Source organism: Macaca thibetana, chromosome 18, assembly GCF_024542745.1.
Source record: "Macaca thibetana thibetana isolate TM-01 chromosome 18, ASM2454274v1, whole genome shotgun sequence".
Lineage (NCBI taxonomy): Eukaryota > Metazoa > Chordata > Mammalia > Primates > Cercopithecidae > Macaca > Macaca thibetana.
Window position 1 is genome coordinate 24,578,166 of NC_065595.1, and position 17,694 is coordinate 24,595,859.

The window sequence follows — 17,694 nt, forward strand, 5'->3', positions numbered from 1 at the left end:
GTAGACCATTTTGGACATTCAATAATAGTATATATGTGTGTGTGTGTGTGTGTGTGTGTGTGTGTATCAGGCAGTACCCCATATAGCAGGCAGTACCCCATAAGTTTAAAGAAGGTAACTTTTTATTACTTAAAAAGAAAAAGATATGTTAAATATTTTCTAATCTTTTTGAGCACTTACTCTGCATTAGGCCTGAATCTAATAGTACTGCGGATACTATTTCATTTATTCCTATGAACCCTATGAGGAGTTGCTATAATTATCCCCATTTTCTAGATGAAAAAATGAAGGCCTGGAGACCTGTGTCCCACAGCTAGTGTAACACACTGTTCCACAGCTAGTATATGAAGAAATGTAAGATGGAGCCTGGGTTATGTTCCATGAAGAGTCATAACCTTTTAGAATCAACATTATAGATAACTAAGCTCTGATTTCTTTATTTTTAAAAGGATTTTTGGTATTACTACCAGATCACAATAGCTGATTGTGCATACTATTGGCCCACTCTATCAACAATAATATTTTTCTTTCAACCACTGCAAAAGTGATATTATAATGTTCTAAGGAAAATCACATTGTTTGGTACATAAATGTTTGTTGCAAGAAGGAAGGAGAACCCCTGTTCCCAACCAAGATGGAAGGGTATGGGCTGGATTTACCCAGCCACCTATAAGAACAACAACAAAAAACAAACAAACAAAAAACTGGACAAAACATGTGAGATCATAGTTTCACTTTGCTGGGCAATGGACAACAAAGAATACTGATCATTAAAAGATAAGAAACAAGCAAGGTGAGTCCTATGATTGCCCAGCCTAATAGCTTAAGAGAGTTTCAGGTCTGCAGTGCAGGAAGCTAAAACCTAAGCAGAACTCAGGAGGCTCTCCGAGTTGAGACAGAGTTGAAAGTTGGGAAGACCAAAGCCACCTGAGTTCACAGAACAGAGAATCACACCAAAAGGACTACAGAGAACTACCGTAGAACACTCTTGAATATTTAGCAAAGTACTGAGAAGCACATGTAATGAAACAACCTATGGCCCAGGAATGAACCATTTGAAAGGATTAGAAGGAACATTAGTCAGTATTCTCACAAGACCAGAAATTAGCTCTCAATTAAGCACAGATTTGGTCCCACTTAACAAATTTTAAAAGTTAAGTCCTTATATTAGAGAATTTCACACTGCTATAAAGAACTTATAAAAGTGACTTATAAAGGAAAGAGGTTTAATTGACTCACAGTTCAGCATGGCTGGCGAGGCCTCAGGAACCTTACAATCATGGTGGAAGGTGAAGGGGAAGCAAAGCACCTTCGTCACAAGGTGGCAGGAAGAAGAAGGAATGCAGGAAGAACTACCAAACATTTATAAAATGATTAGATCTCACGAGAACTCACTCACTGTCATGAGAACAGGATGGAGGAAACCACCCCACAGTTCAATTGCTTTCACCTGGTCTCTCCCTTGGCACGTGGGGATTATGGGAATTACAATTCAAGATGAGATTCAGGTGGGGACACGAAGCCTAACCATATGAGTCCTCCAGGATCAAACTGTTTCCAAATGATGTAACCATACCCCAGGGAAGGAAAAAAGCTTACGAAGGTCTATAGGTATACAAAAACATCCAGCACCCAGCTAAGTAAAATTCAAGATGCCTGAAATTGAAACAAATATGACTGGGTATGTCAAAAAGCAAGAAAATATAACAAATAATTAGGAATGAAAAAAATTAAGTAATTGAAACTGATTCAGAAGTGACATAGATGATAGAATTATAATACAAGGACATTAAAACACTTTTTTAAAGCTATATCCCGTTTCTTCTAAAAGTTAGACGAAGACATAGAAGGGATATGTATATATTTTCAAAGAACCAAATCAAACTACTAGAGCTGAAAACAACAATGTCTGAAATTAATGGTAGATTAGACATAGTAAAAGAAAAAAGATTTATGACCTTGGATGTACTGCAATAGAAACTATCCAAAATAGAGCATACAAAGAAAGAATAAAAGGCACAAATTACCAGTGTCAGGAATAAGAGAATGACAGCACTACATATTCCACAAATATCAAAAGGAAAATAAGCTAATATTATTAGCAGTTTTATGCCAATAATTCTGGCAAGTTAGAGGAAATGGGTTAGGATTTCTCAAAAGTTACAAATGACCAATGCTTCCTAAGAAGAAATAGATAAGATGATCTGAATATCCCTGTACATATTAAAGAAAGAGAATTTGTACTTTAAAACCTCCCTAACCTCACCACCAAAACAAACAAACAAACATAAAACAACCCAAAACAAAAAACCCAAAACCACAGGACCACAGGTCCAGATAGTTTTGCTAGTGAATTCTACAAAACATTTAAATTCTATAGGAAGGAATAACCTTCATCACGTTCCATGAATCCAGCACTGCTCTGATACCAAAGCCAGACAAAGACATTACAAGAAAAAAAGAACAAACTAAACCCAAAGTTAGCAGAAGGAAGAAAACCTTAAAGATTAGACCAGAATTGAACACAATAAAGAATAGAGGTCAGGCAAGGCAACTCACACCTGTAAACTCAGCACTTTGGGAAGTTGAGGCAGGAGGATAACCTGAGCTCACGAGTCTGAGACCAGCCTGGGAAACATGGCAAGACTCTGTTTCTACCAAAAAAAAAAAAAAAAATGTAATTAGCCAGGCATGGTGTCATCTGCCTGTGATCCGGGCTAGTTATGAGGCTGAGGTGGGAAGATCACTTCAGCCTGGGATGTCAAGGCTGCAATGAGCTGTGCTCGTGCCACTGCACACCAGCCTGGATCAGAGAGAGATACCTTGCCCCCTCCTCAGGCAGCAGCAACGCGGAGGAAACGGGAGTGAACGGAGAGCTTAGTGACCATCATGAGCCTCCTCAACAAGCCCAAGAGTGAGATGACCCCAGAGGAGCTGCAGAAGCCAGAGGAGGAGGAATTTCACACGGGTCCACTCTCTGTGCTCACGCAGTCAGTCAAGAATAACACCCAAGTGCTCATCAACTGTCACAACAATAAGAAATTCCTGGGCCAGGTGAAGGCCTTCCATAGGCACTGCAACATGGTGCTGGAGAACGTGAAGGAGATGTGGACTGAAGTCCCTAAGAGCGGCAAGGGAAAGAAGAAATCCAAGCCAGTCAACAAAGACCGCTACATCTCCAAGATGTTCCTGCGCCAGGACTCGGTCGTCGTGGTCCTGCGGAACTCGCTCATTGCCGGCAAGTAGGGGCTGCCTGTCCATCGACAGAACTCACTCTCCTGTCCTATGAAGACCGCTGCCATTAGTGTTGAAAATAATAAAGCTCTGCGTTTTTTTTCTAAAAAAAAAAAAACAAGAGAGACCCTGCCTCAAGAAAACAAACAAAAAAAAAAAAAAAAGGAAAAAAAGAAAAAGAAAAATTGTAGAAAAATACCAATGAAATTGAGTTGATCTTTTAACAAGATAAAATTGACAAACCCTTAGATAGACTAGCAAAAACAGAGGAATCTCAAATAATGTCAGAAATTAAAGAGGAGACATTACAACTGATACAAAGAGATAGGAAGAATCATGAAAGATAGTTATTAACAAGTATATATCAACAAATTGGATAATCTTTAAGAAATGGGTAGATTCTTAGAAATGTAAGGATCACACACTAAGACCAAATGAGATTTATCCCTGGGATGCAAGGATGGCTCAACATATGCAAATCAATTAATGTGATAGGTCACACTAACAGAATGATGAATTTTAAAATCATGTGATCATTTCAATAGATGCAGAAAAAGTATTTGATGAAATTCAAAACTTTTGTAATATAATGAATACTATAACTAAATAATTATAGTCTCAAAAAGCTAATGTAGAGGGAATTGGCCAAAACATAATAAAGGCCATAAATGACAAGCCCACAGCTAACATTGTACTCAATGGTGAATAACTGAAAGCTTTTCCTCTAAGATTAGGACTAAGAAAGGATGCCCAGCAACAGTAATTAAAACAGTATGGTACTGGTATAAAAAAGATCTATAGATCAATATAACAGAAAGCCTGGAAATAAAGGTATGCATATACAGTCAACTGATCTTTAACAAGGGTGCCAACAAAGCACAGTGGGGAAAGGTCAATCTCTTCAACAAATGATGTTGGGAAAACTGCATATACACATGCAAAAGAATGACTTTGGACCATTACCTTACACAGGAAAATCAATTAAAATTGATTTAAGATTTAAATGTAATTTTTCAGCCCCTAAAATTTTACAAATTCATAAACTGTAAAATGCCTAGAAGAAAACGTTGGGGGAAAACTTCGTAATATTGGTCTTAGCAATGATTTGTTAGATATGACAGCAAAACACAAGCAGCAAAAGCAAAAATAGACAAGGAGAACTACATAAAACGAAAAAGTTTCTGCACAGCTAAGAAAACAACAAAATGGAAAAGCAACCTACTGAATGATATAAAATGTCTGCAAACCATATATCTGATAGAAGGTTAATATAAAAAGTATATAGGGAACTCCTGCAACACAATAGCAAGAAAAAGTACATTTAATGGACAAAAGACTGGATAGACATTTCTCAAAAAGAGACATATAAATGGACAACAGGTATATGAAAGATGCTCAACGTGACTAGTCATCTAGAGAATGCAAATGAGATATCACCTCACACCTGTTACGATGGCAATTATTAAAAAAAGAAAAGATAAACGTTGGTGAGGATGTGAAGAAATTGGAACCCTTGTGCACTCTTGGTGGGATTGTAAACTGGTGCAGCTGCTATGGAAAGCAGTATATAGACTCCTTAAAGAATTAAAAATAGAACCACCATATGATCCAGTAATCCCACTTCTGGTATATATCCCAAAGAATTGAAATCAGAATCTCAAATTGATATTCAATCTCCTATGTTTATTGCAGCATTATTCACATTAGCCAACACATCAAAACAACCTTAATCTCCATCAATGGATGAACAGATAATGTGGTATATACACCATGGAATAATATTCAACCTTAAAAAAAAATCATGTCATGTGTGACCACATGGATGAACCTGGAGGACGTTATGCTAAGTGAAATAAGCTAGTCACAGAAGGACACATATTTCATGACTCAACTTATATAAAGTATCTAAAATGGTTACATTCATAGAAGCAGAGAGTAGAATGATGGTTGCCAGAGTGTGGGAAGGAAAGAAATGGGGAATTGATGCTCAGTGGGTACAAAGTTTCAGCTATGCAAGATGAACACGTCCTAGAGATCTGTTGTACAACCTTGGGTTTATAGTTTACAATAGTCTATGTGCACTTAAAAACTTATTTAAGAGGGTAGGTTTTATGTGAAGTTTTCTTAACACAACAACAACAACAAAAAAACTAAAGACCAATATGCTTCATGAACACAGATATAGAAGTTCTAAACAAAATTTTAGCATATCAAATTCAACATTACATAAAATGGACAATATATCATGATCCAGTGGAGTTAATTCCAGGAATTCAAGGCTGGTTTATCATTTGAAAATCAGTCAACATAATTCACCATATTAAAACAAAAATTTTAAAGAAAATGCATTTGATGTTGACAATTACAATGTCTTTTCCTAACTAAAACTCCCAGCAAACTAAAAATAGAAGAAGACTTCCACAATCTGATAAAAGGTATTCATGGAAAAGTCTACAGCTAACATCATACTTAATAGTGAAGGACTGAATGCTTTCCCTCTAAAATCAGGAAGGAGGTAAAGATGGTCTTGATATTTTTATTCAACATTGCATTTAAGGTTATAGCCAATGTAAGAAGGCAAGGAAAGGAAAAAAAGGCATCAAGAATGGAAATGAGATAGGTAGGGTGGAGCAAGATGGCCGAATAGGAACAGCTCCAGTCTCCAACTCCCAGCGCAAGTGACACAGAAGACAGGTGATTTCTGCATGTTCAACTGAGGTACTGGGTTCACCTCACTAGGGAGTGCAGGACAATCAGTGCTGGTCAGCTGCTGCAGCCCGTCCAGTGAGAGCTGAAGCAGGGTGAGGCATCGCCTCACCTGGGAAGTGCAAGGGGGAAGGGAATCCCTTTTCCTAGCCAGGGGAACTGAGACACACAACACCTGGAAAATAGGGTAACTCCCACCCCAATACGGCGCTTTACCAAGGATCTTAGCAAACGGGCACACCAGGATATTATATCCCACACCTGGCCAGGAGGGTCCCAAGCCCACGGAGCCTCCCTCATTGCTAGCACAGCAGTCTGTGATCTCGAGGCAAGGCAGCAGCAAGGCTGGGGGAGGGGCGCCCACCATTGCTGAGGCTTAAGTAGGTAAACAAAGCAGCTGGGAAGCTCAAACTGGGTGGAGCTCACAGCAGCTCAAGGAGTCCTGCCTGTCTTTGTAGACTCCACCTCTGGGGACAGGGCACAGCTAAACAACAACAACAATAACAACAACAAAAAAGCAGCTGAAACCTCTGCAGACACAAACGACTCTGTCTGACAGCTTTGAAGAGAGCAGTGGACCTCCCAACACGGAGGTTGAGATATGAGAACGGACAGACTGCCTGCTCAAGTGGGTCCCTGACCCTTGAGTAGCCTAACTGGGAGACATCCCCCCCTAGGGGCAGACCGACACCCCACACCTCACACGGTGGAGTACACCACTGAGAGGAAGCTTCCAAAGCAAGAATCAGACAGGTACACTCGCTGTTCAGCAATATTCTATCTTCTGCAGCCTCTGCTGCTGATACCCAGGCAAACAGGGTCTGGAGTGGACCTCAAGCAATCTCCAACAGACCTAAAGATGAGGGTCCTGACTGTTAGAAGAAAAACTAACAAACAGGAAGGACACCCACACCAAAACCCCATCAGTACGTCACCATCATCAAAGACCAGAGGCAGATAAAACCACAAAGATGGGGAAAAAGCAGGGCAGAAAAGCTGGAAATTCAAAAAATAAGAGCGCATCTCCCCCTACAAAGGAAAGCAGCTCATCGCCAGCAACGGATCAAAGCTGGACGGAGAATGACTTTGACAAGATGAGAGAAGAAGTCTTCAGTGCATCAAACTTCTCAGAGCTAAAGGAGGAACTACGTACCCAGTGCAAAGAAACTAAAAATCTTGAAAAAAGAGTGGAAGAATTGATAACTAGAATAATTAATGCAGAGAAGGCCATAAACGAACTGACAGAGATGAAAACCATGACACGAGAAATACGTGACAAATGCACAATCATCAGTAACCGACTCGATCAACTGGAAGAAAGAGTATCAGCGATTGACGATCAAATGAATGAAATGAAGTGAGAAGAGAAATCTAAAGAAAAAAGAAGAAAAAGAAATGAACAAAGCCTGCAAGAAGTATGGGATTATCTAAAAAGACCAAATCTACGTCTGATTGGGGTGCCTGAAAGTGAGGGGGAAAATGGAACCAAGTTGGAAAACACTCTTCAGGATATCATCCAGGAGAACTTCCCCAACCTAGCAGGGCAGGCCAACATTCAAATTCAGGAAATATAGAGAACGCCACAAAGATACTCGAGAAGAGCAACTCCAAGACATATAATTGCCAGATTCACCAAAGTTGAAATGAAGGAAAAAATCTTAAGGGCAGCCAGAGAGAAAGGTCGGGTTACCCACAAAGGGAAGCCCATCAGACTAACAGCAGATCTCTCAGCAGAAACTCTACAAGCCAGAAGAGAGTGAGGGCCACTATTCAACATTCTTAAAGAAAAGAATTTTAAACCCAGAATATCATATCCAGCCAAACTAACTTTCATAAATGAAGGAGAAATAAAATCCTTTACACATAAGCAAATGCTTAGAGATTTTGTCACGACCAGGCCTGCCTTACAAGAAACCCTGAAGGAAGCACTAAACATGGAAAGGAACAACCGGTACCAGCCATTGCAAAAACATGCCAAAATGTAAAGACCATCGAGGCTAGGAAGAAACTGCATCAACTAACGAGCAAAATAACCAGTTAATATCATAATGGCAGGGTCAAGTTCACACATAACAATATTAACCTTAAATGTAAATGGACTAAATGCTCCAATTAAAAGACACAGACTGGCAAACTAGATAAAGAGTCAAGACCCATCAGTTTGCTGTATTCAGGAGACCCATCTCACATGCAGAGACATACATAGGCTCAAAATAAAGGGATGGAGGAAGATCTACCAAGCAAATGGAGAACAAAAAAAAGCAGGGGTTGCAATACTAGTCTCTGATAAAACAGACTTTAAACCATCAAAGATCAAAAGAGACAAAGAAGGCCATTAAATAATGGTAAAGGGATCAATTCAACAGGAAGAGCTAACTATCCTAAATATATATGCACCCAATACAGGAGCACCCAGATTCATAAAGCAAGTACTTAGAGACTTACAAAGAGACTTAGACTCCCATACAATAATAATGGGAGACTTCAACACCCCACTGTCAACATTAGACAGATCAATGAGACAGAAAGTTAACAAGGATATCCAGGAATTGAACTCATCTCTGCAGCAAGCAGACCTAATAGACATCTACAGAACTCTCCACCCCAAATCAACAGAATATACATTCTACTCAGCACCACATCACACTTATTCCAAAATTGACCACATAATTGGAAGGAAAGCACTCCTCAGCAAATGTACAAGAACAGAAATTATAACAAACTGTCTCTCAGACCACAGTGCAATCAAACTAGAACTCAGGACTAAGAAACTCAATCAAAACCACTCAACTACATGGAAACTGAATAACCTGCTCCTGAATGACTACTGGGTACATAACGAAATGAAGGCAGAAATAAAGATGTTCTTTGAAACCAATGAGAACAAAGATACAATATACCAGAATCTCTGGGACACATTTAAAACAGTGTGTAGAGGGAAATTTATAGCACTAAATGCCCACAAGAGAAAGCAGGAAAGATCTAAAATTGACACTCTAACATTGCAATTAAAAGAACTAGAGAAGCAAGAGCAAACACATTCGAAAGCTAGCAGAAGGCAAGAAATAACTAAGATCAGAGCAGAACTGAAGGAGATAGAGACACAAAAAACCCTCCAAAAAATCAATGAATCCAGGAGTTGGTTTTTTGAAAAGATCAACAAAATTGATAGACCGCTAGCAAGACTAATAAAGAAGAAAAGAGAGAAGAATCAAATAGACGCAATAAAAAATGATAAAGAGGATATCACCACTGACCCCACAGAAATACAAACTACCATCAGAGAATACTATAAACACCTCTATGCAAATAAACTAGAAAACCTAGAAGAAATGGATAATTTCCTGAACACCTACACTCCCCAAGACTAAACCAGGAAGAAGCTGAATCCCTGAATAGACCAATAGCAGGCTCTGAAATTGAGGCAATAATTAATAGCATACCAACCAAAAAAAGTCCAGGACCAGATGGATTCACAGCTGAATTCTACCAGAGGTACAAGAAGGAGCTGGTACCATTCCTTCTGAAACTATTCCAATCAATAGAAAAGAGGGAATCCTCCCTAACTCATTTAATGAAGCCAACATCATCCTGATACCAAAGCCTGGCAGAGACACAACAAAAAAAGAGAATTTTAGACCAATATCCCTGATGAACATCAATGCAAAAATCCTCAATAAAATACTGGCAAACCGGATCCAGCAGCACATCAAAAAGCTTATCCACCATGATCAAGTGGGCTTCATCCCTGGGATGCAAGGCTGGTTCAACATACGCAAATCAATAAACGTAATCCAGCATATAAACAGAACCAAAGACAAAAACAACATGATTATCTCAATAGATGCAGAAAAGGCCTTCGACAAAATTCAGCAGCCCTTCATGCTAAAAACTCTCAATAAATTCGGTATTGATGGAACGTATCTCAAAATAATAAGAGCTATTTATGACAAACCCACAGCCAATATCATACTGAATGGGTAAAAACTGGAAAAATTCCCTTTGAAAACTTGCACAAGACTGGGATGCCCTCTCTCACCACTCCTATTCAACATAGTGTTGGAAGTTCTGGCTAGGGCAATTGGGCAAGAGAAATAAATCAAGGGTATTCAGTTAGGAAAAGAAGAAGTCAAATTGTCCCTGTTTGCAGATGACATGATTGTATATTTAGAAAACCCCATTGTCTCAGCCCAAAATCTCCTTAAGCTGATAAGAAACTTCAGCAAAGTCTCAGGATACAAAATTAATGTGCAAAAATCACAAACATTCTTATACACCAGTAACAGACAAACGGAGAGCCAAATCATGAATGAACTTCCATTCACAATTGCTTCAAAGAGAATAAAATACCTAGGAATCCAACTTACAAGGGATGTAAAGGACCTCTTCAAGGAGAACTACAAACCACTGCTCAGTGAAATAGAAGAGGACACAAACAAATGGAAGAACATACCATGCTCATGGATAGGAAGAATCAATATTGTGAAAATGGCCATACTACCCAAGGTAATTTATATAGATTCAATGCCATCCCCATCAAGCTAGCAATGAGTTTCTTCACAGAATTGGAAAAAACTGCTTTAAAGTTTATATGGAACCAAAAAAAAGCCCGCATTGCCAAGACAATCCTAAGTCAAAAGAACAAAGCTGGAGGCATCACGCTACCTGACTTCAAACTATACTACAAGGCTACAGTAACCAAAACAGCATGGTACTGGTACTAAAACAGAGATATAGACCAATGGAACAGAACAGAGTCCTCAGAAATAATACCACACATGTAAAGCCATCTGATCTTTGACAAACCTGAGAGAAACAAGAAATGGGGAAAGGATTCCCTATTTAATAAATGATGCTGGGAAAATTGGCTAGCCATGAGTAGAAAGCTAAAACTGGATCCTTTCCTTACTCCTTATATTAAAATTAATTCAAGATGGATTAGAGACTTAAATGTTAGACCTAATACCATAAAAACCCTAGAAGAAAACCTAGGTAATACCATTCAGGACATAGGCATGGGCAAGGACTTCATGTCTAAAACACCAAAAGCAACGGCAACAAAAGCCAAAATTGACAAATGGGATCTCATTAAACTAAAGAGCTTCTGCACAGCAAAAGAAACTACCATCAGAGTGAACAGGCAACCTACAGAATGGGAGAAAATTTTTGCAGTCTACTCATCTGACAAAGAGCTAATATCCAGAAACTACAAAGAACTCAAACAAATTTACAAGAAAAAAACAACCCCATCAAAAAGTGGGCAAAGGATATGAACAGACATTTCTCAAAAGAAGACATTCATACAGCCAACAGACACATGAAAAAATGCTCATCATCACTGGCCATCAGAGAAATGCAAATCAAAACCACAATGAGATACCATGTCACACCAGTTAGAATGGCAATCATTAAAAAGTCAGGAAACAACAGGTGCTGGAGAGGATGTGGAGAAATAGGAACACTTTTACACTGTTGGTGGGATTGTAAACTAGTTCAACCATTATGGAAAACAGTATGGCAATTCCTCAAGGATCCAGAACTAGAAGTACCATATGACCCAGCCATCCCATTACTGGGTATATACCCAAAGGATTATAAATCATGCTGCTATAAAGACACATGCACACGTATGTTTATTGCGGCACTATTCACAATAGCAAAGACTTGGAATCAACACAAATGTCCATCAGTGACAGACTGGATTAAGAAAATGTGGCACATATACACCATAGAATACTATGCAGCCATGAAAAAGGATGAGTTTATGTCCTTTGTAGGGACATGGATGCAGCTGGAAACCATCATTCTCAGCAAACTATCACAAGAACAGAAAACCAAACACCACATGTTCTCACTCATAGGTGGGAACTGAACAATGAGATCACTTGGACTCAGGAAGGGGAACATCACACACCGGGGCCTATCATGGGGAGGGGGAAGGGGGAGGGATTGCATTGGGAGTTATACCTGATGTAAATGACGAGTTGATGGGTGCTGACGAGTTGATGGGTGCAGCACACCAACATGGCACAAGTATACACATGTAACAAACCTGCACGTTATGCCCATGTACCCTAGAACTTAAAGTATAATAATAATAATAATAATAATAATAAAGAAGAAGAAGAAGAAGAAGAAGAAGAAGAAGAAGAAGAAGAAGAAGAAGAATGGAAATGAAGGAGTAGAACTGCTTTGTTCTAAAGACATAATCACCTATGTAGCAAATCTGGTGGAATCTTAAAAAAAAAAAAAATAAGTAAGTTTGAGTTTAGCCAGGTTTCAGGATACAAAATAACTTATGCAAAAATTGGTTACATTTCTATATACTAAGAACAATTAGAAATTTAAATTTAATAAAGTCTATATGTATAGATATATCTAACAAAAATGTGCAAGTGTTGTACACTGAAAACTAGAAAACATTGCTGAGAAAAATTAAAGATCTAATTAAATGAAGACATATAGCCTGTTCATTCAGCAAAGACCCATACTGTTAACATGTCAATTCTCCCCACATTAATCTATACATTCAACATACTCCTAGTGAAAATCTTAGAAGGCTATATAGAAATTGACAAAATATTTCTAATTTATTATCAAGTCACTGAGGTATTGACCACAATGCAGACAAACAGATCAAAAGAACAGAGTTGGGGGTCCAGAAATACATATACACATAAAGAAAACTCACTTTTTCCACCAATGATGGATATCCTTAAGCAAAATAATAATAATAATAATTTTGATTCACACTTTGGAACATATATAAAAATTAACTCAGATTGGGTCACAGACTTAAGTGGAAAAGCTACATCTACAAAATATCTAGGAGAACATCTCTGTGACCTTTGATTGGGCAAAGATTTATTGGATACAATACCAAAAGCATGATCCCAAAAAGAACAAATTAGTACAATGGACTTCATCAAAATTAAAATCTGCTGTTCAAGAACATGGTTAACAGAATAAAAAGATAAATCACAGACTGCTAGAAAATCCATCCAGATTGTATGTATTATAAAAGAACTGTGTCCAGAATATATACTGTACTTTTAAAACTCAAAAAAAATTTAAGAACCCAATTTCAAAAGAGAAAATAATTTGAACAGACCTTTCACTAAAGAAAATATACTGAGGCTAAATAATCATATGAAAAGATCCAACAATATTGGTCAATGAGGACATGCAAATTAAAACCACAGTGAAACACTACTACACACCTATTACAATTGCTAAAATTAAAACTATCATCTATATCTTATGCTGTCAGGGATGTGTAAGAATTAGAACTCTTATACACTACTTACACTGCCAGTGGGAATTTAAAATGGTACAACCGCTTTGGAAAACAGTGAGGCAATTTCTTAAGACACACACCTAACCATATAAACCACTCATTCCACTCCTAAATATGTAACTAAGTGAAAAGAAGGCATATATTCATACAAAGACTTGTGTACAAATGTTCACAGCAGCTTTATTTGTAATAGTCCCACACTGGGTGTGGTGCTTATGTTTGTAATCCCAGCACATTGGAAGACCAAGGCGGGAGGCTCACTTGAGAATAGGAGTTCAAGACCAGTCTGGGCAACACAGTGAGACCCTCGTCTCTACAAAAAAAATTAAAAATTAGCTGGATGCAGGGGTATGTGCTTGGGAGGCTGAGACTAGAGGATTACTTGAGCCCAGGCTGCTGTGAGCTATGATCATGACACTGCTCTCCAGCCTGAGTGACAGCCTGAATAAGTAAATAAATAATAGCCTCAAACTGGAAACAACCCAAATGACCATTAACAAGTGAATGGATAAACAAATTGTGGCATACATACAATGAAATATGCTACGGTTTGACTCTGTATCCCCACCCAAATCTCATGTCGAATTTTAATTTGAAATGTTGTAGGAGAGACCTGGTGGGAGGTGACTGGATCATGGGGCAGATTTCTCGCCTTGCTGTTCTTGTGATAGTTCTCATGAGATCTAGTTGTTTAGAAGTGTGTAATACTTCCCCCTTTGCTCTCTCTCTCCTGCTGACCATGTGAAGAAGGTACTTGCTTCCCCTTTGCCTTCTGCCATAACTGTAAGTTTCCGGAGGCCTCCCAGCCATGCGGAACTGTGAGTCAATTAAACCTCTTTTCTTTAAAAATTACCCAGTGTCATTTAGTTCTTTATAGCAGTGTGAGAATGGACTAATACAGAAAATACTACTCAGCAATAAAAAGGAATGGAGTATGGATACCTGAAACAACATGGATGAATCATAAAATAATTATTTTGCATTTAAAAAGCCAGACCAAAAGAATAAAACAAAAAGTATACACTGTATGATTCCATGTGTATAAAATTCCAAAAAAAATCCCAACTATTCATGGTGGCAAAAAGCAGACTGTTGGTTGCCTGGGGATTTAGATGGGAGGCAAGGAAAGTGGAAGGAAGGATTGGGAAGGAGAGATAACATAGGGTCATGAGGAAGCTTTTGGGGTGATATGTGCATTTTCTTATTCATGGGCATATGTATATATCAAAGTGTATTAAACTGTACACTTAAATATGTGCAGTTTATTGAATGTCAAATATATTTGACATTTATACACATCAATAGAGCTACTTTTTAAGAATATGAAGTAAGGTAGGATGGGCATGAGCAATGAGATATTACTTAATTGGTACAAAGTACACTATTGGGGTGATAGTGACATTGAAACCTAGACTTCAGTACTAAACAATATATCTTTTTTTTTTTTTTTTTTTTTTTTGAGACGGAGTCTTGCTCTATTGCCCAGGCTGGAGTGCAGTGGCACGATCTCGGCTCACTGCAACCTCTGCCTCTTGAGTTCAAGTGATTCTCCTGCCTCAGCCTCTTGAGTAGCTGGGATTACAGGCACCCACTACCACGCCCAAGTAATTTTTGTATTTTTAGTAGACATGGGATTTCACCATGTTGGCCAGTTTGGTTTTGAGCTCCTCATCTCAGGTGATCTGCTGGCCTCAGCTTCCCATAGTGCTGGGATTACCGGGCCTGGCTAACAATATATTCTTGTATGGCAATTGCATTTGTACCTCCTAAATGTATACAATTTAAAAAAATAAAACAGTCAAATTGTCACAAAATAAATTATTAAAGTGTGGAGTGTTTCACTTTCCCATGTTTTTTTCATTACAATACAGTGAGCTACATATCATGATTATTTTTATCATATTATTGTTTTACATTATTATTGTTCCCATATAATACATGATAAAACTGAGGCTCAACATATTACTTTGCCTAATGTCAGATAACCTTTGGCAACAAACATGATATGGAATTCCTTAAAAGCAAATAAAATAAAAGATAGACCTCATTTCATTATGTTGATCCTCAAGCATTTCCATTCCTGCTTTATCAACCTCCCCTCTCATAACCTTAAGCATCTCTCACTCAATTCAAGAGTGCCCATCATTCCCAAGTCCCCCCAAAAATGTGAGGTAACACCTCAATCTGCCCTGTCCAATGCAGTAGCCTCTAGCCATCTGTGCTACTGAGCAATAGAAATGTGGCTCACTCAAATTGAGAAGTGGTATAAGATACAGCCCAGTTTCTGAAGATGTGAATAGCTCATTAACAATTTTTACATTGGCCAGGTGCAGTGGCTCACACCCATAATCCCAGCACTTTGGGAGGCCAAGGCGGGTGGATTGCCTGAGGTCAGGAGTTCGAGACTAGCCTGGTCAACATGGTGAAACCCTATCTCTACTAAAAATACAAAAAAATGAGGTGGGCTTGGTGATGAGTGGCCTGTATTCCCAGCTAGTTGTGAGGCTGAGGCAAGAGAATCTCTTGAACCTGAGAGGCAGAGGTTGCGGTGAGCCAAGATTATGCCACTGCACTCCAGCCTGGGTAACAGAGCAAGACTCTGTCTCAATAAATAAATAGATAAATAAATAAAAATATTTTTACATTGATTTTATGTTGAAATAATATTTTGCATATACTATGTTCAATAAAATATATTATCAAATTAATTTTATTTGCTTATTTTTACTTTTTCAATGTAATTCCTAGAAAATTTTAAATTATACATGTGTCTTGAATTATATTTCTGTTGGAAAGCACTGATTTAAATCCTACTGGGGAAAGCAATGTTATATTTTTTTGTTATGACAACTTCGGAAAATCATTAACTTGTGTTATAATCATGGTGCTCTATAGCTTTGGCTTTGTAAGAGGGTGGAAGGCTCTAGGTAGGGTGCCATGGATAGAATCTTGTGGTGATAGTTGAACAAAAATTGGCCTTGGCAGGGTAGCAGATGGTGATAAGGAAGGAAAAAGAGTGTAGTTGATCATGAACTCAGAGTGGTAGAAAAGCTTTGATCCCAACTCTAAGATCAGTTTTGTAAGTCAAACCAGTTCTTGTGCCTTAGGGTACAAACGTATTTTGGGGTGCAATGCTAGTGTTGTGATTTGTCACGCTCCTGTGGCTGTTTGTGGCAGTCATGTAAGATGGAGCCGGCCCAGAGTTGTCTGGACCCAATCAGCTGCTTATCTGTGCAACTATTACCAAAGCAAGATTTGGAGCAGCAGCTGCAGCTTTTGACTCTGTGGATTAAAATCTCAATCTCCCCAAAGCCTTGCCTCATGCCAAACTCCTGTGCACCATAGTGCTGTCTCTTCTGCTCTTATTTATCAGTCAGCTAGAGTTCTGCCACATTGTTTGAAATTGGTGAGTGTCAACGAATCTTGGAAGCTTTCCTTGGGCCCACTGTGCTAACTCTTCACCATAAGACAGGTAGGGGCATCAGTACCTATTGCACTGGCAAAATTACTGCGTTTCAGTACATGGTAGGTAGTGTTACATTTTCATTATTTATATTAAATCCAGCTCATGTAAAATACCGTTGAAATTGCAAAGCAAAACAAATGTCACAAAAGGCAGAGCCAAGTCTTGCGGTTCAATTGTGCCCTCCCAGACTCTTCCCTCTGCAATGTCTTGGGCTACCATGTGAACCACTTCCCTAGGTGTAATCTTTCCATCTTGATGGATATCCTCCTGTTGGAGCTGTTAACTAGTCAATATATAACATCCCTTTTTATCATCTTCTGAATTTGGAATCAATGGAAAAACAGATGCAAGAGTCAGACAGATGGTAAGAGAATGTGGCTTTTGATTAGAGGCCCAGAAATCTCCCTAATACTTCACTCATCAATGAAACACTCACCCAGTCACCAACAGAGCTGGACAGCAAAGGTCTACTCCATTTCAGGAACAAGAGAATCAGAGCCCCCACGTCCTGTGGCATCCTCCAAAGACAAAGGAGTCCGAAAAGGCAGTGAACGTGCTCAGAAATGGCAACCAAACTCAAACCAAATTAGCCTGCAGGAGTAAGGCTAAGGAGTAAAAGGAAAAGGTGGGTTACCCTGGCAGAAATCCCTCTGCATGACAACATTAGGCCAGGGAAATGGATATTCTTTCTGACCTCTGCACCTCTATAAATGCATTCATCTGCATGTCCATGATGGGTTTTTATAAACACATTTGTCAGGGTTTGGCATGTAGACCTATAAAATGTACTTTTCCGGATCCAAGTTCTATTTATTAACTCATTCCAAAAATATTTGGCCAGTGCCTGTTATAGGCTAGGCACAGGTCTAGGTGCTACTAGGTGAAGAAACAGACAAAAACCCTGCCTTCATGGAGATTATATTTTTAGCAGAGAAGACTAAAAAAATAAATAAGCAAATAAGTAAAACATATGGTACTACAGATGGTGAAA

At 38.6% G+C, this 17,694-nt stretch overlaps 1 protein-coding gene across 1 annotated transcript; it reads left to right on the forward strand.

Moving 5' to 3' along the window:
• Window positions 1-2,816: 2,816 nt before the first annotated feature.
• LOC126941359 (small nuclear ribonucleoprotein Sm D2-like) lies at window positions 2,817-3,335 on the forward strand. The gene has a single exon (XM_050767866.1). The coding sequence runs from the start codon at window positions 2,890-2,892 to the stop codon at window positions 3,244-3,246; it is 357 nt and encodes a 118-aa protein (XP_050623823.1). The 5' UTR covers window positions 2,817-2,889; the 3' UTR covers window positions 3,247-3,335.
• Window positions 3,336-17,694: the final 14,359 nt, after the last annotated feature.

Coding starts and splice junctions, on each gene's coding strand:
- LOC126941359 (XM_050767866.1), top strand. CDS start 2,890: ATGAGCCTCCTCAACAAGCCCAAGAGTGAGATGACCCCAGAGGAGCTG.